The 22022-nt window shown below is 50.4% G+C and overlaps 1 protein-coding gene across 8 annotated transcripts; it reads right to left on the reverse strand.

Moving 5' to 3' along the window:
* Positions 1-160: 160 nt before the first annotated feature.
* Ccdc61 (coiled-coil domain containing 61) lies at positions 161-18042 on the reverse strand. 8 transcript variants are annotated; one of them, XM_076837766.2, is made up of 15 exons: positions 14448-17909; positions 11518-11571; positions 11268-11426; positions 10939-11021; positions 7794-7951; positions 6441-6602; positions 3053-3263; positions 2879-2961; positions 2247-2416; positions 2042-2117; positions 1518-1663; positions 1363-1441; positions 1125-1182; positions 583-655; positions 161-466 (listed from the first exon to the last, which is right to left on the reverse strand). In XM_076837766.2, the coding sequence occupies exons 1-15, from the start codon at positions 14458-14460 to the stop codon at positions 369-371; spliced, it is 1623 nt and encodes a 540-aa protein (XP_076693881.2). In that variant the 5' UTR covers positions 14461-17909; the 3' UTR covers positions 161-368. The 8 variants fall into 8 exon arrangements, with proteins under 8 accessions (XP_076693881.2, XP_076693883.2, XP_076693879.2 ...); XM_076837768.2 differs by having other exon boundaries at positions 11518-12495; XM_076837764.2 differs by lacking the exon at positions 11518-11571 and adding an exon at positions 13739-13819.
* Between the last annotated feature and the right edge of the window lie 3980 nt (positions 18043-22022).

Consider the following 22022-nt stretch of genomic DNA (forward strand, 5'->3'; position numbering starts at 1 on the left):
TGCATTGCTTGAGAGAAGGTAGAAGTTCTTCCTGAGCTTGAGCCCCCATCTGCCTCCAGACATGCCCAGAAATACCCACAGATCCCAATTACACACCCATCCTCCCCCTTTCTCATTACTCCACCCCCACCCTTCAGTCATAAGTTGAGGGGTCCCAAGGACAAACAAGTTTATTTACAAAACACACATACCCTATCTCCCAGCATGCACTGCCTGGAGAGTGGGTGGGGTCAGGGCTTCACAAACCTAAGACCTCAGGAGCACCTGGAGGGGTGGAGCCTGGGTGGGGCTGGAAGGCCACCCTGGCCCTACCCCACACCATACCCACTGGTGAATGGCGGTGGAGGGGTAGTACCACCTCTCCATGGTCATGACCGGGTGTCTAGTCGGTTCATGTATTCTTGCAAGGCCTTCAGGCGGGCATCTATTTCAGCCATATCAGCCGCCTGGTGGTCCGAGCTGTACTCTGTGAGAGCAGGCATGGGTAGGGGGGGCTATGAAGGGCCTGCAGCCAGAGGGAGCTCAGGGCCCATGCGCTGCCCTCAGTCCCTTCCCTGCAGGATCTGGGGCTGGTGCGCTCACCTTTGATGGGGACCCAGCCCCCTGAATTGGCCAGGCGTCTCCGATGATTGCTGTGTTCCTGAGAGGTGCACTTCTGGTGATGGGAAAACAAGAAAGCAACAAAGGGGATCAGGCACCTTCCCTCTGTTCTTGCCCCCACCCCAACCCAAATATCACTGGAATTTCTAAACCCAAGGACCTCAGGGGAAATAAGGGCTGACACCTACTGGGCACCAAAATATCCTCCTGTGTCATCACAAGGACCCTTTAAGGGAACCATCCTTGAATAAGAAAGTTCAACCCAGAGATAAGTAATGAGTATTTCCAGTCATTCAGGTAGAAAGAGCCAGGTGTGAAGACCTGGCAATTTGGGCCTAGATCCTGTATCCCCCACTATTTCTCTCCAATCCCACAGTGGCAAAACACCCTGTTTTTAGAGACCTTTCAGAATCACCTCTGCAACCTGATCCCAAGGAGGGAATCATGGGAAACTGGGACAGCTGGCTGCCAGGAGCTTAATGCTAATCACCTCTCCTACTCCAAGGCCTGGGAGAGACACTCACCATATTGGACGCACTCCACGGTGTAGGGCTGGGTGGTTTCCCACGGCCGCGGCGAAGGCTGAGAGAGGAAGGTAATCAAGGACCAACGTGGGGTCCTTGCTACAACCCACCTGCTCCGCCTTTGAAGTTTTAAGAACCACCACCCCCCAGCCTCCATCACCCAATTTCCCTGCAAAAGAAGGTTTCCAGTCTCCCCAAACACCCTTTCGAGATGATCCTACCAGGATCCAAGTTTTACCCTCTGGAGAGTGACTCAGAGAAATCTTCGAACTCGCTGCAGGAGCTGGCAGAGGAGCAGCGGCTGCGGAAACTGTCCACTAGAGCGAGAGGCAGGTGTGAGTCCCCTGCGATCGCCAGCCCCGCCCCGCCCGCCCCCAGCTCCAGGCCGGTTACCCGAGGAGCTGCGGTTCCGGGAGCGGTTAGCTGCGTCCCCACGGCCAGTCACGGCAGCTGGGGGCCGGGTCTGACGAGACCATGAGATGGAAGGGCCATCCCCGCTCCCTCCACTACCCAATCGGTTCCGCTGCTGCTGCTGTTGCCTGAAAAAAAAACGAAGAGGAGACGCCCCGCTGTGCGCCCAACTAATGCAGGAAGGGCGTCGCTGCGCTCCGAGGAGTCGCTGCCAGAGCCGATGATCCACCAGAGGTAACTTGTCCTGGGAGAGGAAAAAGATGCGGGGACCCAGACCAAGTGGAGGGTGCGGGGAGGGAACAAGTAAGCAGTTCAGTAAGGGGCCAGGAGAGGAGGTGGGGTCAGGTGAGAAGTGGGAACGGGGAAGGGGAAGAGGAGACATGCTGCAGGTGACAGGAGACGGAGGCTGACAGGAGGCGGGGACACCAGTGGCAAGAGAGCAAGCACAGGTTAGGGAACCAGTACCGGAGGGGAATAAGGGCAGGGAAGAGAGAATGCGCACTAACTTCATTCTGATCTCTTTCTGCTTCTTCTCCTTTGCTTTCACAAAGGCCGTGGGGTCGAAACGGGTCACACGACCACCTAGGACAGTGTGGGCAAGTGGGGAGAGGAGACTGAATCAGGCTCTCGCAACGGTAGTCGGTTCCGCCTCCCCCCAAGGCAGGGCAGGGCAGGGCAGGGCAGGGCAGGGCAGGATGGGTGGAGAGAGACCTGTGGGCGAAGGCGAGGGCCGGGCAGGTCGGCCTCGACCTCGGATCCCACGGCCGCTCTCCCGGGATGAGGAACGGGCGGCGGCGCGGCCACGAGACGTGGAGCGCTCCCGGGACGATGAAGCCCGGCCTTCCCGGGCTGGGGGAGGCACCGCGGGTGAAGACCGCCTCCTGAGAGCACAGGATGGGCTATTAGTTTCCGCAGGCCAAGACAACCCCAGCCTTTCTCTGAATCCCCAGGCCTATCCCCACCAATTCCTGCAAGTTCACGCTGACCCACCGGGCACTCTCCGCCGCGCTCCGCCTCTCCCAACCCCACAGACTCCTGTCACTTCCCTACATAACATTCACGACTCTTTTTCCCAGGCCCCCCACAGACCCCCGAAAACCCTTCCCAATATTCTTCCACCCACCCCTATAAATGCTGGCACTATCTTCCTGATCCCACAGGTGAGCCACACCTGGTCGCTCCGCACAATCCCTTGGCCCTTCCCCTCAAGTCCTGCCCATCTCCCCACAGGCCCCGCCCACCACTTCCACTAGTATTACGAATCCCTCCCTAAGCCCCACGTTTAGGGCCCTCCTACCCGACAAGCCACGCCCACCGCCAGACCCCTGGCTGAGGTCCCTCACCCCCTTTTGTACAAGGCCAGCTCGCAGTTCAGCGTCTTCAGCCGGGATCTCAGGCTCCGCTCCGACGCCTTCACCTCCTCGAGCTGCAGGAAGTGGAGGGGAGCGGCGTGGTCCAGGATGAGGCCAGCGTCCGCGCCCTGCGGGCCATACCCGCCGGCCACCCGGCCCCCTCACCTCCTTAGCCAGGCGGCGGCAGTCCTGGCTGCGGCGGCCGGCTCCCCTGTGACCCAGGCCGCGCTCCTGCCGCAGCTCTAGCTCCAGGCCGCGCACCAGCCCGCGCAGCGCCTCTGCCTCCTGGCGCGCCGCCCGCCCGGCCATCGCCTCCTCACGAGACCGGCCCAGCTGTGCTTCCAGCTCCCGCTTCTCAGATGCCAGGCGAGACACCCTGCGGGGAGCAGGTGGCGAGGGCTGAAGGCGCACGGCCCCTCCAATCCTGCTTCTCCACCGGGGCTGGGCATGGCCAAACCTTTCACCTCCCCACCAAGTGGGAACGGGATCCCATCAGTCCCAGCTGCCCCCCGGGTGGAGTGGTTAAGGTGGTTATCTCCGGGGGAAGGGACACAGTCACATCACCCTCATTCATCCCACGAGACAGGCACGACCCCATCTCTCACACACACACTCATGAGGGGTGGGAACATGGTGTTTGCGTTCTGATTTTTAAAGATTTCATCCGTCTGGCCATCTCTACACCATGAAAGCCTGGCCCTGAGTCCTTACTCTGGCCTCCAGGCCCTTCCCAGCCAGGTCTTCCCGCTGCCTCTCACCAGAGGATTTTATGAAATGCAAATCTGACCAGGTCACTACGATCAGATCAAAACGCCTCTTTGAGAAAATGACATATACATAAGGCTCTTTGTTGTGACTCTACTTATAACAGAGAAAAGAGTAGAAATAACCAAAAAGCCCATCAACAGAACCAGCTGAATTTCTGTGGTACTTCCAGTCAGAGTGCCAACAACTGTGGAAAGGAATGAATGAGGAGGACCTGTCTTCTGTCCCCAGGTGGTCACCAGGATACATTGTAAATCAGCACAGAAGAGTGTGTTGGGCAAGTCCCTTTTTATAAAAGAACATAATTATAAATTACAGATATGTTCATATTTTCAAAATAGAATAACTAAAAAGCTTTAAAATGGGGAAGGACTAGCTGGGGATGTAGCCGTGATAAAAGTACTTACCTAGCAAGTGTGGGCCCTGGGTTCAATCCCCAGCACCATAAAAAAAAAGCAGGGGGAGGAGGATTGATTACCCGTGGAAAAAGGAGGAAGAATAGGGATAGAAACTGGACCTCTCTGAATGGAACCCCCTTTTTCACTCTGACTCTGGAACTATGAAAATATTGTATATAAAGAGTTACAAGCTCTGTTGCCCAAGCTGGCCTTAAACTCCTGGGTCATTTCAACATGAAGGGTTCCTACTGGCCAAAGACAAGACATTATCTACATCACAAAGAATAAATGCAGGGCTGGGGTTGTGGCTCAGTGGTTGTGGCTCACTTGCCTAGCATGTGTGAGGCACTGGGTTCGATTCTCAGCACCACATATAAATAAATGAATAAAATAAAGGTCTATCAACATCTAAAAAAAAAACATTTTAAAAAAGAATAAATGCAATGAATGAATCTGTGGCAGGCTAAATAGTGCCCCCCTCCCTGAAAAAAAAGATATCCCCGTCCTTTTCCCTGGAACCTGTGACTCTTAGCTGATATGGCAACAAGGCACTTACGAGTCTGATAAATTAAGGATCTTGAGATGAGATTTTCCTGGTTTATCAGGGTAGACCCTAAATGTAATCCCAAGTATCCTGATTCAGAATCAGAGAAATGAGACACAGAAGAGGAAAGGACAGTGTGACCACAGGCAGAGACTGGAGTGAGGTGGTCATAAGCCAAAGAATTTCAGCAGACAGCAGAAGCTGGAAGAGGCAACAGAGTCCCCCAGTGTCTCTGGAGGGAGCCCAGCCCTGCCGATGTCTTGACCTCAGTCCAGTGAAAGTGGTTTCAGAACTCTGGCCTCCAGAACTGGGAGACAACAAATTTCGGTGTTTTAAAGCCACCAATTTTGTGGAACTTTGTCACAGAAACCATAGGAAACCAACACAAGATCAATTAAGTTGAAGTTCACAGAGTTTATAATGATACAAGAACAAAACTCACTGATCTCCATGGTGAATGAGAAGGAACCAATACGTTATTCTGATGAAAGTTAAATAAAAGAAAGAGTTAAGCATTAATCATGCCTTTCCTGTACAAAATGTACCTGGGGGAAACCAAAAGAGAGAATGTTTTTCTTTATTGAAAACCTGAAGCTAACAAAAGCAGAAAGAACTATGGAATTAGATCACCACTTATGATCCTGTAGTGAAAAATCAATCCAGCCAACAATCATCAATATCTGTCAAAGCTACACATTAACTCCGTTGTTCTCACTCTGCCTGAAAACTAAAATCAATTAGGAAGATGAAACATTCAGATGACCACATTTTTGGCAAAATGTTGACGTTCCCCTTTGCGATCCAAAAGGCTGGGGCGCCACCTTGTGGCCATTCTGGAAAGTGCATGTGCACACACAACCGTACCCAGGAAAGAACTGAAGCTTCTCCTGCTTCCCACCCTGGCCTCCCCACTGTGGCTTTCCTCCCTCCCCATCCAGCTGTGCACGGCCACAGGTCTCCCCGCCCCATAAGCTCCCATTCCTGGCAAAAGAGAGGACCAATCTGCTCTGTGAGCACTTGGCGCTCAGTCCTGGGCTAGCAGCTGTCAACAGGGCACACCAGCCGGGAGGAAGGGCTTGGCACTGGCTGCCTCTCTGAGGTCTAGCCTGGCCGCATCACTCACTGTGTGACCTGGGGAAAGTCCCCTAACTTCTCTGGGACTCTGTAAAGTGAGAACGACAGCAGTGCCCACCTGCCTACCTCATAGGGCAGCTTTGAGAATAAAATTAATTCCCCACAAAGCCTTGAGCAGGGTCCCTGGCACGCAGTAAATGCGCAGTAGACATAGTCTCTGGTACTATTATTCTTATTATTACATCATGTTTCCACCAGCACCAGGACTGCACGCGCTGTTCCCTCTGTCTAGAACACTCTTGCCCAACTCCTCCTAACCCACCCCAAAGCCAGTCAGGCCCTGCCCTCCTCACCCCATCTCTGCTTCGGGAGACAGCCTGGGTGGCCATGTGATTAGCATTCACTTGCGCTGGGCTGGGTACCACATGAGGGGCAGGGAGGGGCAGAGACACCTGGTGAAGGTGGACTTAAGTGACGCTCGGCCTGCCTGCACACCTGCCGCTTCCTCTGCCAACAGGAGGGACGAGGACCCCCTTCAGGACCAGCCCCACCCACTCTGAGCCTTCAGTGTCCACAGACAGCTCTGCCTCCCTCACTGGCTGGAAGTCCAAGAGGGAAAGGCCAGTTTGTCGTGGTCACCCCTGTGCCCCCAGCACCACCCAGCACAAGGCAGGGTCACAGGAGAGCTCAGGATGAACAGGATGGATGAGAGATGGCACGGAGGCCCCAGCCCCCACCCCCAGCCCTGGCCTCCCACCCCTCCCAGACTCACTGCTCCCGCAGGTGCCAGATCTCAGTCTCCCGGGAGTCCCGAGCATCCTGGCCGTCCAGCCCTCGGAGGCGGCCCAGCTCCTCCTTCAGTGAGCGGATGATGCCCTGCAGGACCACAGGGTCTGGCTTGCCCTGGTACGGAAGGGGCAGCGGGTAGTGAATCCTGAGGAGGGGGATTAGAACCAGGGCATCTCAGAGGCTGAGCAGCTGCCTGAGGGTGAAACCAGGTTCTGAGAGCCAGAGTCAAAACACAACCCATGCCCCATGCCCTGCCCTGCCCCAGGCCCCTTGTACCAGCTACCCCTAGGGGCCTCTTCCACACACTTCTGAGACCACAGGGACTAGGCCCTGGAGCAGTGTCAGGCAACTTCTTGTTGCACACTGCTGGCAGAGAGGACATGTGACCAGCCAAGCAGTCCTAATTCAGACTCCACAGAGAGAGGTTCCGGTTGCCTGAGCTGGTCACAGTCACCCCTTGGCTGAGGAAAAGGACTGCAGGTTGGTTAACTGCCCCGCCGTCTACAATTCACAGAGGACTGGCCCCTTCCCTCTAGAACATCCGGCAGCCATTACCAAGAGGGGCAGACACTGCCCTCAGCTACTCCAGAATCATTCCCAGTTCCCTTCTCCCTGTCAGAACAGCTACAAAGCCATACACTCACTTTCCCAGCAATCCTCTACAAATGGCCAAATATTATGGGAAATCTGTTAGGAGTCTTGAGGCCATATTTTTGTTTTCCTGATAAACCAGCAGATTCAATTAGCAAACTCAGCGCTGTCCCTTTTCTCCCTGCTTTAATACAGACGTAATGCCTGGAGATACAGCAGCTATTTTGTGACTATAAGAGATAAATATGAGGTCAAAATGCCAATACCTTAAGAATGACAAAGGAAAAAATAAAACAAAAACAGCCTGAGTTCCTAATGGAACTGTTGATTGGCAGTCATCTAGACATTTTGTTATGTGATAAACTATTGCTTGTTGAAAGCATTGGCAATGGAGCCAAGCACAATGGTGTATGCCTGTAATCCCAGTGATTTGGGAGGCTGAGGCAGGAGGATGGCAAGTTTGAAGCCAGCCTCAGCAACTTAGAGAGACCCTGCCTCAAAATTAAATTAGAAGGGCTACAGAAGTAAGCAGTGGTAAAGCAACCCTGGGTTCAATCCTCAGTATCTTGAAATAAATAAACAAACACTAGTAATGGTTATTCGGCTACTTGTAGCCAAACACAATAATAAATAATGTAAACCCAACACCCAAGACTCCGAAGGCAAAGCATAAATAACACCCCCGCATGATCCAGGCTCCAAGGGGTTCTTCCCCCAGCCCTGCCTGCCGGCCCCTTGTGCCCACCTGTCAAACTCCACAGAATAGATAAGGATCAGGTAGCGCTTGGAGTTGAGCTGGTTCGATCTGGGGGCCAAGGTGCTCGGGCGCCCCCCCAGCTTGCGGTTCCGCAGGGACTCCAGGTCTGTGTAGGTCAGAAGGTCTAGGGTGACCGATTCACTGCTCTATTGGAGAGGAAGGAAGAAGCTGCCCCAGGGCTGGCAGGGCCACCCCAGAGCACACAACCCACACTCCCAGGACCACCTCTCCCCAGGCAGCTGGACTACCCTGTGCTGAGGCTGCCGGACAGGATCTGGGCATGCTGATCTGGGCATGCGCACAGGACAGGACTGGCGAAAGAAGCTACAAAGAACCTTCATACTCAACCCCTGGGGGTGGCTTAGGTCTGTGGCTCTCTCCGTGTTGTCTGCAGGACCTGGGGGCCCTCCAGGGAGCCCATGAGGCCAAAACTCTTTTCATAATGATGCAAAGACTTGGTGTGCTTTCTATTTCTTCTGGGTTGATATTCATGCTAATGATGCAAAGGTAACGGTGGCTTTGGGAAACTGCTGCCACCTTGGCGAAATCAAACCAGCTGCACCAGCAGTCCCCAGCTTCTCCATGCCAGGCAGCCTCATCGGGCTGGGATGAGGAGGAAGAAATCAGCAAGCGAACCAACAAATTCAACACAAGAGGTGAAACAGGAACGTTCATATGGAAGCAGTGAAACTGCTCCATTTGTTGACCTGAGACCCCCAAGTGCTGGTCTCTTCACTCTTTTGTACAAGAAATCGGGCAGGAGCCACCAGGTGCCCCTGCTGCATACCCAAGCCTGACAGTGGCCTGCGGAAAGCCCTTGTGCAACCACGTTTCAAACCAAATAAGCCACTTTTTCATGGAATAGTATTTTTACTTGAAAGAATTGACAGACAAAACTATGGTTCTTCAGAGCTGGGCACTTGGCAGGCATTTTTTCCAAAATGAACACAGTGAGCCTCTCTGCAAGGAAAACAGTATCCGAGTTGGTTGCCAATGATAAACTTCAAGCTTTGCACTTGGAATTCGAATTAGAATTTTGGAAATTTTGCCCTTGCACTGTGCTTGAGGGCTTTTCCCTGTTCCAAGACTCAGCCTGTGAGATCAGTGGGGATATTACTGAATGTCACTCCTGGCTTTCGATCATGAAATGGGTCAACATTTGAAAGGTCTGTGCAACTCAATGAAGCAATATTTTCCAAATGACCAATGTGTGATATTACAAACTCACTTAAAAAGCCATGCAGAGTACAAGATGCACCCTGGGGTTTGCTGCGGGAAGAGGGCCTTTGGTTTGGGTTTTCTTTATTCTGCAGTGCTGGAAACCAAACCAGGGCCTTGCACATGCTGCTTGAGCACTCTGCTCCTGAGCTCCAGCCCCAGCCTCAATTAACAGGTCTGAATCTTTTTAAAGCAACAACACAAGTTCGCTGATGAGATTTCAGATTCCACACTGCAACTAACCTTCAAGAAACTACACTTGTCCAGTTTTAGTGTAAACAAAGATGAATAATCACAACTATTTGAAAAAGCTATTAAAATACTACCTTTTCTGACTATGTACCTGTGTAAGGCAGGATTTTTCTATATATTCTTCAACCAAAACATAGCACAAAAGACTAAATACAGGAGCATGTGAGAATCCAAAATTTTCTATCATGAAGCCAGACATTAAACAGATTTGCAAAAATGTAATTTTTCTTTTAGAAAATTTATTTTTCATTAAAATGATATTTAGGTTAACATAAAGGTTTGCTATTGCTATTTCTAAATGAACTCATAAACTCCTTTAAATTTGTTTTAATCCCTAATATGGTAAATAAATATTAATAGATAGAATCTATATAAACAAAAGCTCTTTAGTGTCCTCCACAGTTTTTAAGAGTATAAAGGGGTCATAAGACCAAACAGTTTGAGAACCACAGGGTTATATACATCATGATGCATGCGTACAATATTAAGCAACCACTAACAAGGATGATAAATTCAAAAGTTGATAATAATAAAAAACTGTATCTGTATACCTGTTATGATTAGCCAACATTTTACATATAGTAACTCATCATCTTCACAATATTATGAAATGGGAACTACTATTATTCCCAGTTTATAGGCATTGAGGGGGAAGTGACTGGCTGAGTTCCCATCTAGGAAGTGGCAATAATAAGTCTGAATTCAAAGAAAAATGTTACAGTCTGGACGGAGAATAAAAAGGGAATTATAAAGGACTCTGAGTCATGCTCAAATATCTTCACAGTTTTATGAGGGCATATTTTATCTGTAATCAGAGAAACAATATGGTTCATAATTTTTAAAAATATCTAAATACCCTCTGTATCCTAAGTTATAACCTGCTTTTGTTCTCCCATTAATACTTTTAATTACTTGACATTATAAATTTTTTTCAACTGTCTGTCTCTCCCACTAGAATGTCAGCAGCAGAGACCTGGTCTCCTGGGTTCACTGCTCTACCTCCAGTGCCTGCAACAGTGCCGGGCACCCTGTAGATGCTCAGCAAACGAAATGAACAGACTATTAAACTCTCTGATGGGACTAAATTCCAATGAAATATTGTTGGATCTTTTAAAGGTTGGTTGTAAGCCAGGCATGGTGGCACATGCCTGTGATCCCAGCAGCTTGGGCAGAAGGATTGTGAGTTCGAAGCCAACCTCAGCAACTTAACGAGGCCCTAAGCAACTCAGTGAGACCCTGTCTCTAATAAAATATACAAAAAGGGCTGGGATATGGCTCAGTAATTAAGTGTCTCTGGGTTCAATCCACAGTACCAAAAAAAAAAAAAAAAGTTGGTTGTAGAATACCTTGGAAAATATATCCACTCGTTGTCAATTACAGATCTGCCAACACAGAGGTGGGGGAAGGGGAAAGAAATGAAGAAATGGCTGGGGCGACTTTCACCAGAATATTAACAAAGGTGCGTACTAGTAGCAGAATGGTTTTCTTCTTTATATTTCTGTAATCTGAATTTTCTACATAACTATACTTAGAATCAGAAAATCCACTTAAATTGAGAAAGAAAAAGCCCAATCCCCTCAATGAAGGAGACAAAGGGTCACACAAACATCACATGGGCCTCTACCCCAGAACCAACCCCTAACCCTCAATGCCTGGTCCCTACCTGGGTGAGGGCCGACTCCAGCATGTTACAGAAGATGTTGAACTGTTTGAAGTTCCCTGTCTTATGAGTCAAATCTTCAATGACTGGGTGGGGGGAAGAAAAAGTCCCTCTTGGTATCTGACCACTTGCCCAACCCAAGGGTAATACATCCTAGCCCTCAGACTCTACCCAGTTTGGGTGCCTCTGGCCTAGGGCATGAGACCTCCCCACCTTGGGAGCTCTGGTCAGATAGAAGAGGCAGGCAGGCAGAACTAGGGGGAACCTCATCTTTTAGGGAAAGCTGGCCCTAGGGGATGGGAGGTGAGCCCACCCCAGGGAGGCACACTCACAGCTGGCATCAAACTCGCCACGCCACTGGTCGGCTGTCATCCGGTCCTCCACCTCCAGCTCCAGCACCTGCCCAGAAACCACCACCCGCACAGCATGCTCCACACCCCGGAAGACGTAGTCCACCTGAAGGCCAGCAGGCTGGTCCATGGCCAGGGTCACTGGAGAGAGGGATGAGACAAGAGACCCAGAGGGGCTGAGAGGTCAGACTTTTGAGCTGAAGACCATTCCTATCCTGGGTTCACCACTTACCAGCTGCACCTTGGGAAAATGAGTTCACTTCTCTCTGAGCCTCAGTTTCCTCATCTGGAAAAGGAGTGTAACTGTGGCCCCTACCTCACAGAGTTAGCATGAGGATTCAACTGAACAACATACATAAAAGCTCCAAGAACTCTGTCCTCACACTACTGTGCCCAACGCAGGCTGGCTAGCAGGAGTGGGTGACACCCACAGGTAGGCCAGTCAGGACCTGTACTACTGATTATTACTTATTCATTTATTCAGCAAACATTTGTGGAGAAAAATTAAACTGGAGAGGGAAATAGGGAATATTGGGGTTGGGCAGGTCAGAGAAGGCCACTCAGAGTAGGTGACAATTGAGCAGAGACCTGACCAGGTGAGGGAGCCAGAAAATGTATGGAGAAAATGTATCACATCCAAGGAATAGCCACTTCCATATGTCATACATGATATACTGAAAATATTAACACCGATTTAATAATTGATTTTATTAATTAGTCTATTATAAGCATAAATGCCTTCTCCTAGCCAACAGAGCTACTACTCTTATGTTAGGTCAACAAAGAGCTAGCTGGAGGAGACTCCCAGGCCTCTGCCCTCCACCCGGGAGTCCTCAGGGTGGTTCAGATTGGGGGCCTGGGCTGCCTGAGTTCCCATCCAGGTCCCGCCTGCACATAAGCAAGTTAATTACTCTCTCCATGAGTCAGAATCCCAGCTACGAAGCAAGTGGCATCCTGGATGATGGGGATGTGATAAGAACCCAGGCTGTATCCATGCCCTGCAGGCCAGACAGTCAGATATATAAAAATGCCAGTGGTGGAGTATGGGGCCATTGATGGGGAAGGGGTTGCTCTGTAGCCAGGAGAGGCCTCTCTGAGCAAAGGTCAAGGGAAGGAAAGGAGGGAGGGAGGGAGACGGCTATCACTGTCCAGGCAGAGGGAAAGGCCCCTGTGAGATGTTCCTGGTCTGTTCAGCAGGAAAGCTGGCAGTCTGCAAGAGAACGAACAGGGGAGGGGGCTGAATGATGAGATCTGAGATGTCACAGGTGGCCAGATGATGATCACACAGGCAAGCCTACAGCTAGAAGCTGTAGAAGCACCGCCTCCTTGGACTGGTGGGAGGATTAAATGAGTGAAGTGTGTTGAAATCATTGGCAAAATTCAGCAGCGCCTGACACATAGCACACATTCCATGCATACTAACACTGCCATCATCTTGCTATTATTATCTTATTGTTGTTTCTGAGCATCAAAGGGACCATACAGATAAGACAAGTCCATTCCTTAGTTCCCCCAGAATACAGGAACTAAGCAAGAAAAGGGGCTCTAATTGTGAGTACCACTGCTGCTCCAGAGTCAGAGTCACCAACCCAGACCCTGTGGACCCCTCCCATGCCTGGTATCCTCTCCCCACCACCTCTAGTCCTCACATTTCCCCAGGAAGTTCTTCCTAGAGTCTAATATCAGACAAGACATTGTTGGGGGAAAGATGAACCCTGAAATTCTAGGCCAGTGAACCTTTTTAGAGTCCTTGTCTTTTGAGAATCCAATGAAATTTCTGAACCCTGCCCAGATAAACAAATAGGCCCACAAATTTTTACAGATAATTTCAGAGGCTCCCAGAATACCACAGCCTAGGCCCAGCCATTGATCCCCTATCCCAGAGGTCCAAGGACAACTGCCTGGACCCCAGAGGTCCTAAAAAGCACCTCTCTGTCTCTAGATCTGAGCTCTTAACTTTATTTGGGGGAAGGATCTCTAGTGCTTTTTGTAAAGGCTCATGATATCTGGGAGTCTCTTTCCCCAGAAAGCTCAGAATTCAGATATTGTGCTTTTATTTTCTGGAGGTTCAAGTATTGGACTAAAAATCCCTGATCTCCCTGCAAGCAGATCGCTGCACATTTCAACAGATTCCTCATTTTCTGACCCTTAATTCCGTGCCTGGCAGCGCAGGCCCCACCCCATTGGGAGTACAGGACCCCACCCTCAGGCCCCGCCCACATACCCCGCCCCTCAGATTCCACCAGCCAATCAGCGGGCGCGCCATCCACGTTACCAAGGCACCGGAGGTTACTAAGGCGTTGGAGGAACCCGCGGAACACCTAAGAAGCCACGCAGCATCACCGCCCCCACTCGTGACACCTAAGAGGAAGGGGTCCACCACACGCCATCCCTACCGCCAACCCGGCCCTGCCCTCCTTTCCCCACTCTACCACATAAGCCCCCATCCTTACCCCGCGACAGCAGCGGCCCCTCTCCATGCTCAACTGATGTCTTTAGCTCCCATCCAGTCACCTCGGTCCCAGTCATTCAGCCTGGGAACAATCTGCCTGAATCCAACTCTCCCTTACACCACACACGTGCCTCCCCGATGCCCATCTCCTCTGGGAAGGAAAGTGTCCTTGGCGGCTGACGGCAAACATCTCACACTTCTGCCAGCTCGACCCTCACTCCCTAGATGACCACCGGATTCTAGCTCCGCTTCCCCTTCTCTCTGCAGAATCTCGCTGCCTCCACGTCCCAGCCCTGCCCCCTTGTGCTGTTCCCCAGAAACCAGTCCCCTCTCCCCTCCAAAGTCTCCTATTTGCATCCGTCTCTCACTGATTGGGGGGTGGGGGAAGCTGTCACACTGCTTCTCCCTACACCCGTCCCCCCATCTTCCTAGGGTTCCCCACATATTCCATCAGAATTCTCCCCCCAAAAAATTATTCCGCCAGGATTCTGCCCGCATATTTATTCAAGGTAACCCCACTTTTAGCCTGTATTCCATCGTCCCATATTTCCCTGGATTCCTCCCAAATTGTATATAAAGCCCCCTCTCCACTGCACACACATTTCCCCTCTCTTCCCTTCGGAGAGCCTTCCCAGAACACCCCCGCCCCCACTTACGGGATTCCACGGCCCTAAGCAATGCCCCCCTCCAGCCCCACCCTATCCCTCTACCTGCAGCTTCCATCTTCGCTGTGTGACCAGTGGCCCATCCTGATTGTTGATTTCATTCCAGTCCCAAGGTTCTCCCAGCTCCTCTTCTCTGCCTCAGCCTCCTGACCCTGCATCCCAGCAGCGCGTTCCAGGCCCCGCCCTCACCAACTCATGACGTCACCCCCCCCAACCCTGCACGTGTGTGGGCACCCCAGCACCCCATTCTGGCCCACACTCCTGACCCCAGTGTTCAGGGCTCGTGACATCAAACCTCCAGCTCATTAAACACTTGATTTCCCAGTCCCCAGCCCTCCCTTCACTAAGGTGACCCCTTCTCCTTTCCAGTGTTACATCACCGCTCCTGGCTCCTCCTCCCAACTGCACTACCCGGCTGGCAGACTTCACAGCCCTCACCCAGGGTAGGAGCTGCGAGCCCTTCTCACTGGCTCCCCAAAGACAAATCCACACCACCACTCCCCACACCAAACATGGGCAAACCCTAACCCCGGGCAGCCGCTCGTCCCTCCATGGCTGTTGGCCCACCCTCTGCAGCCCCTGTGACCACCACATATCCCAGCCCAGCCGTGGCCTCACTGGCTTCTCCAATGCAGAGTACCCCCCATCCCTCACACACCTGTGGCCTGGCCTGGATGACACCCCTCTCCCCTATTCTGAATTCCCTTCCCCTTCAACCCTGCATTCCCCCAAACACAAAGCCTTCCACTGCCCCCTGGAATATATAAAAACAAAAGTCCTTTAGTGCACCCCACAGCCCCCAGCGCCTCCCAGGGTGTCCATACTCCTCTTGCACTGTCCTTCAAATGCGTGCTTATAACCCAAGGACTCCCTTAATTCTCTGGCAGGTTTTATAACCATCCCCATTTTAGAGCATAAAGCTGAGGCTTGCTTTCCACTCCACAGCGAGGGAGCATTCGTACCCTACTCATAGTCCAGCTGCCCTTCCCTGACCACCTGCCCTTTCCTCCCAGAACTCTGCCCCTGTCTCAGCCCTAACCTAAATGTGGCCTCATGTATAAGCATGGTACCTGCTGCAGGCTGGGGATTCCTGGGTTCGGATCCCAGCTCCTCCCTTACCCAGTGTAATCTTGAGCAAGGCACTTGTCATCTCTGGGCCTTTCCCCATCAACACAGGGAGATAAGCACTCCTGTCTCACTGGATTGTGGAGATTGTTTGTTAATGCATTCAGGGTGTGTCAGGTGCCTGACACTGGATGTTACCAATATGATCCACTGATTAATTGACAGACCAGAGTGTCATTTTGATCAATCTTACATTATCAGTACCCTGGCATGGCATAGATTAGGGAATGCTTGTCAATTTGATGGGAGATGCCAGGGAACAGGTCAGAGGCACTGTGGATACAGCCCAGATCTTCTCCCCTCAGCTCACTCCCAATCACTGTCCTGGACTCAGTTCCAAGTCCCTCTCGTGTGGAAGCCCTCCCCGACTCCCAGGTTAAGTCAGGGGCTGTCCTGATAACCAGTATCCCACCATCCCAGTCCTAGCCCTGCCCAGCAGGGGAATCAGCCTAAGAGAAGGAGCTTGATGTTGAGTGAAGCAGCCTTCTCCAGCCCAGGTTCTGAACAGGCCTCACAGCATTTCTCCAAAGGAGCTGAGGACTGTAGGGCATCAGCATGACCTCAGGCCCTTATGGAAATGCAGGCTCCTGGGTCTGGTCCCCACCCGCAGAAACACAATCTCTAGGGTGGGCCCAGGAATCTGAATTTCCTATAAGCTCCTTCAGACACTTAGGTTGTTAAGACTCTCTGCCCTTAGGCACCCGACATGCTCAGTCTGTTACCCCACTCCCACCACCAGACAGAAGACCCTCTCAGTTCAGCAACTCTGCCCCATACCCAGGGAGACCAGAGGAAGGGTGCTAATGGTGGCATCATAGAAGTAACACTGTTCACACATCTACATGCTCTTCCAGGGGCCACCCAGAGCCAAACACTCTAATGAGCAGGTCTGAGAAGCCCAATGAACATAGACAAATTATCGCTATCACACAGTGGTAAGTGTTATACAGAAAAACAAAGCCCGGTATAGGGCCAGGAAGTGACAGGAGCTTTCTTAGCTTAAGTGGTGAGCAGGGTCTGTCTATGAGGTTGACATCTGAATAGAGACCTGAAGGAGGGGAGGGAGAAGCCATGTACACATGGGGCAGGGAGCCTGATCCAGATGGAGGGAATGGCAAGCACAAAGGCCCTGAGGTGGCAATGTATTTGCTATGTCCAAAGGACAGTAAGGAAGCCAGGGTGGCTGCAGTAGTGGGGCAGGGGATCTGGGAATGATGGGAATTGAGGGGAGGGTGGAGGAGGAAGCTGGATTGCTTGGAGACCTGGTGGGGACTTTTGCTGAATGAAGTGTGAGCCAGAGGGGCCCTGAACAGGAATGACATGATCTGACATTTGTTTCAACAGGATCCCTTGTCTTTGGGGGTCAAGGACAGATTCAGGGAGCCCAGTGAGGATGCCACTGCAACAGAGCAGGGAAAGCCAAAGATGGCTTGCACCACAGGGGCAGTGAAGGTCGCCAGTGACCTGGTTGGATCCCATCCAGACTCCAATGATGGGTGGACCGTGTATGTGGGTGAGAGAAAAGGGAGGAGTGACAGGCAACTTCAAAGGTGACATCAGCTGGGTTTGGAGGCTGAAGGGGATAAACAACAAGTTTGTTTGGGCCAAGTTCCAGTCTGGACGTAAGCTATACCTTCAAGTAAAGCACAGTGGGCCCTGGAGTCCAGGGCAAAGGTCCAGACTGGAAAAAAGACAGCTGGGAGTTATCACTGGGTAAAGAGAGTGAGGCTACTAGGTGAGGAGACAGGTCCTTCTCAGGATGATGAAACTAAACAACTTGCCAAAATCATGTGATGTTCAGGGTCAGCAGCAAAACCCAAGATTCAAACTCCAGCAACCAGACGCCAGAACTCAATCTTAACCACTGGGAGGGCTTGTTAGGAAGTGTAAGAGTTCATGCAGGGGCTCGGTGCAGCTCAGTGATAGAGCACTTGCCTAGCGCGTGCAACACCCTGGATTCCATCCCCAGAACAATCGGGAAAATAAGTTAATACAACATAGTAAACGCTACATGTGATATGCTTCACATGTCACCAAAGCACACTCAGATCCCTGGAGGTTCCCTCTCCCTCAACGTTGTTTCTTCGCAAGCCCTCCACCCAAAGTTTCTAACCCACCACAGGGAACCGGTCCGCCCGCCCATCCACTCCGCGCTGGAATAATGCTCTGCCTTCAAACCTCTCATTAAATCGCAACGCTGTATTACAAGGGGATCTCTAAATCCCACCATCTGCCGTCTCCTGCATTACAATCCCCCTTTAAAGACCCTCCTATGAAACACCCACCCCCGACTCACCTACTAACCTCTGCCCCACAACCCCTCATTCAACAGCCCACCCGGGTTAAAGGGCACCCCCTGCCGATTCCCACACTGCCGGGTCAGCTGCCCGCCGCAATCCCCTCTCCCCAGAGAACCCCTCCCTCGCGAGATCGCCGCCCCAGTCCGCGCACCCGCCGCGCCCGGCGCCTCTCACCTTCTCCGCGGACACCCCTCCTCGCGAGCGGTTCAACTGCCGAAGCACAGGCCCCGCCCCAGGATCCGGCCCTCTCACTTCTGATTGGTCCTAGCTTACCCGCAATCAAATTTCCATTAGTCAATAAGGGCATCAATCACTCTGTCCCGCCCCAGAAGAGAACCCTTCCACTCAAAGCTTATGATTGGTTAACTTCGAAAAGGTGTTCCTAAATGAGTTTTGGGAGAACCCCCCATCGTCTGTCTCATCCCTAATCATTACTGGTTAATGCTACAGCCAATCATATAAAAGGGTTGTTCCCCGAAGTAGGGTCAAGGGAGGATCCCGGAAGTAGCCTCTTGGTTCCGCCCCCCACGCCTGTGGAGGGGTAGGCCGCGCCCACGTGAAGGGGAGGACTTGTAGGGTCGCTTGTGCATGCGCACTGGAAGGTCTTGGCCGCGGTCCGGAAGCTGCAGGAGGGTTTCTAGCGTCTAGATGGATTGTTGTTTCTGATCGCTCAAAGGGGTTAGTACATCCCGGGCATGCACTAACCACCTTGCAGGCCTTGGCTTATTTAAAGTTTATAACAACCCAGCAAAGTCAGGTTAAATGACTTCCATTTAACCACCAAGGTAACAGGCTCAGAGAGGTGTAGCTACTATCCCGGACCGCAGAGTTTGTGAGTGATCCCTATTTCAAGCCAGCGAGTCACCAAGAGGGAGGATTCAGCTCATATAATTGAGGGGGTGGGCCCTCTTTAAAAGAATACAAAATCACAAACTGGATAGGAATATGAAAATTAACTTAGAAGGTGAAATAATAACAAATTAAAGAGAGCTGAGAAATAGCACAAACATTGCAAAATCCCAAAGGGTAATGTAACGTTTTTGTTAACTTACTGCCTGACGCACCTCTGACATGTTTTCTAATTTTTGAGCTGCATACACACTTCATAATATCCTTATGTACAGTGGAAAGAGAAAAATTAATTGCCTCTTACTTGGCTGATGGAGCTTTTGTTATTATTCCTTATAATTTAGAAAAAAAATCCCAGCTTCACAAATCTGTTGGTGATCTCATCTGAATTTTTTGGAAAACTTTCATAAAGTTTCATTCGTATGTTAGCTACGTAGTTTAGAAAATGTTTTCACAGACTATCTTCTGGCTCAGTCATTTCAATTCTTGACTCACTTCTCTTACACAAGAGCTTCTAGGTAAGCCACCAAAGGACACATTCATGCCACACTAGACTCTGGCTTAGCACCTCGTGTTTGTTTTCTAAATGGTACTAAACATTGAACCCAGGGCATTCTGCCACTGAGAAACATCCTCATATTCCCCCCCACCCTCTTTTTTTTTTTTTTTTTAATAAATTTTGAAAGGGCTTCTTGCTAAATAGCTGAGACTGGCCTTGAACTTGCAATCCTCCTGCCTCAGCCTCCCAAGTTGCAGGGATTACAAGCATGGGCCACATGCCTGACTCCTAATACGTTATTGAAGCATTCTTAGAAGCTATTCCTACACCAGAATGAGCTACATGATTCAAGTAACTGCCCAAGGCTATTCCAACACCATTCATGGCAAAAGGATGCACAACCAAGGGGAAGTATTCTTGGGGAAAGACAGTGGTCTTAACCAATTGAACTTTAAATACTTCCCCTTTGCAAATTTTACAAGAACATCAGGCTGTAGGAAGGGTCTAAACAAGTCAGGTGCCCTGAAACTTGGATAAGCTTTACTATAAAGCTACCCCTAAATGCCAGTAATCATGCATTTATTGAGTGTTTACTATGTGCCAGGGACTAGTGTCAGAGAAAAGCATAATACCAGTCCTGATATTGCCACCAACTGGTCATGGAGCCCTTTTTCCTCTCTAGGTATATGAGTTTTCTAGCCTGTAAATTGAATATTGCTAAAAATCTAACATTGAGGGTTATTACGTATCCAAGATATAAAGTTCACAAAATAGTCCAGTTAAAACCTTGGTCTCTGCTGTCAGAGAAATGCAGATTAGGATCTAGACCCTCCTCTGACCAGTTATGGGATGTCTCACAAGTCACCGCTGTCCTGTGAAATTTCCTTTCTTCGTCTGTAGGTGGATTTTGATTCATTTATTCATCAAACATTTCTTGGCACCTGCTATGTTCCAGGCACTTTCTGGGTGGTGGAAATGCATGCTTAGTGAACAAACAGAAAAAGTCCATCCCTAGTAATAGGGAGACAAATAAAAACAATAAATAAATGTCAGGTGGTAAGTGCTACAAAGAAAACAAAGAGGACAGGATGGTTGGGGAAGGTGACTCAGAGGAGCTGACTGAGAGCAGAGATCTAAAGGAAGTGAATGAATGACCAACAGAGAATGATGTTGTAACCCAGCAACTCCATTTCTAGATCTATCCCCAAGAAAATTGAAAACAGATGTTCAAATAATTATTGTAAATGGCAACACTATTTACAATGGCTAAAATGTGGAAACAACCCAAGAGTCCCTGAATAAATAAACACAATGTGGTATATCCCTACAATGGAATAGTATTCAGCCATAAAAAGGAATGAAGAACTGATACACACTATAGCATGGATGAAGACACTATGCTAAGTGAAAGAAACCGGACCCAAGGTGCGACATAGTCTATGATTCAGAATAGACGAGTCCAGAGAGACAGAAAAATAGATTAGTGATGCCAGGCACTGGCAGGAAGAAGGAGCAGGGAGTCACCGTTAATGGGTGTGGGGGTCTCCTTTGAGATGATGATGACGTTTTAGAACTAAATAAGAAGGGACAATTGGACAGCATTGTGGACGTGCTATCATACACTTCAAAATGGTTAATTTTGTGTTATGTGGATTTTGACTTGATAAAAAAAAATTAAGCAAAAGATAAAGGAATAATTCGAGTGAGAGATGATGGGGGTTTTTCCGAGGGCGGCAGCCGTGGAGGAGGTGGTGACAGTGGTTAGAATCTGCATATATTCTGCAGGTAGGGCTGACAGGATTTGCTGATGGATTGGGTGTTGGGAGAGAGAAAGAAAGAGAGGAGTCAAAAAGGATTCCGAAGTTCCTGATCAGAGAAGCAGCTGCCAAGAGGAGGTTTCCATATTTGGAAGCTCGATGAATGGGGGGTGGAGCGTGGGGATCGGGAGGTTGACTTTGGACCTGTGGAGGTGCCCAATGGCTTTCCAGGTGGGAACACGGAGGGAAGAGGTGAACAGATGGGTCTGGATTCTGGGGGAGGTCCAGCTTAGAGAGTGGATATGGACAGAGAGACAGGCAGACAGACATATCCAGGAGTTCATCACCAAAGGAGAGAAGAGGACCAAGCCCAGCCCTCAGACCCTGCAGTATTTAAAGACCCTGAGGATGAAGAGGAAACCAGAGAGAAAACTGCAAAGGACCAGCCACTGAGTGGAGAGGGGAATCAGGAGAAAGGGGTGTCCTGGGTGCCAGGGAGGAAGATAAACCAAGACGCATGTGACCCTTAGGATGTGGGAGTGCTCAAGTGATATCAGGGTAGATCGTTGGACAGTCGGATTGAGCCACGTGGAGGTCACTGACAACCTCCTTGAGAGTGGATTTGGCCAAGTGGCGGAGCCAAAGCCTGCTTGGAGGTGTCTCAAGAGATTGGGAGAAGAGGAATGGAAGACATTAGAAGACACCTTTTCTGAGAGTTTTGTTGTAAAGGGCAGCAGGACACTGGAGCTGGAGCTAGACACAGAGGGCTGAAGACACATGCTCGTATTAGAACCTGTTTGTTTATTTGGTACCAGGGATTGAACCCAGGGGTGCTTAACTACTGAGTCACATCCCCAGCTCTTTTTATTTTTGATTTCGAGACAAGGTCACACTAAGTTGCATAGGACTTTGCTAAATTGCTGAGGCTGGCCTCCAAATCATGATCCTCCTGCCTCAGCCCCCCTTGAGTCACTGGGACTACAGATCTGCACCTGCTGTGTCCAGCTACAATTTGTTTTTATACTAATGAGAATGATCCAGGAAACAGGGACAACTGCTGGTGCAGGAGAGATGTCTCTGGGCACACGAG

This window comes from Callospermophilus lateralis, chromosome 18, assembly GCF_048772815.1.
Source record: "Callospermophilus lateralis isolate mCalLat2 chromosome 18, mCalLat2.hap1, whole genome shotgun sequence".
Taxonomy (NCBI): Eukaryota; Metazoa; Chordata; class Mammalia; order Rodentia; family Sciuridae; genus Callospermophilus; species Callospermophilus lateralis.

Bases quoted from the DNA above. Each gene is read 5' to 3' on its own strand.
- Ccdc61 (XM_076837764.2), bottom strand. From the start codon at position 13,814: ATGACTGGGACCGAGGTGACTGGATGGGAGCTAAAGACATCAGTTGAG. The intron at 656-1,124 runs GTGAGTGTCTCT...TCCCATCACCAG, and splicing joins CGTGGAGTGCGTCCAATATG to AAGTGCACCTCTCAGGAACA. The intron at 467-582 runs GTGAGCGCACCA...CTGCTCTCACAG, and splicing joins GGGCTGGGTCCCCATCAAAG to AGTACAGCTCGGACCACCAG.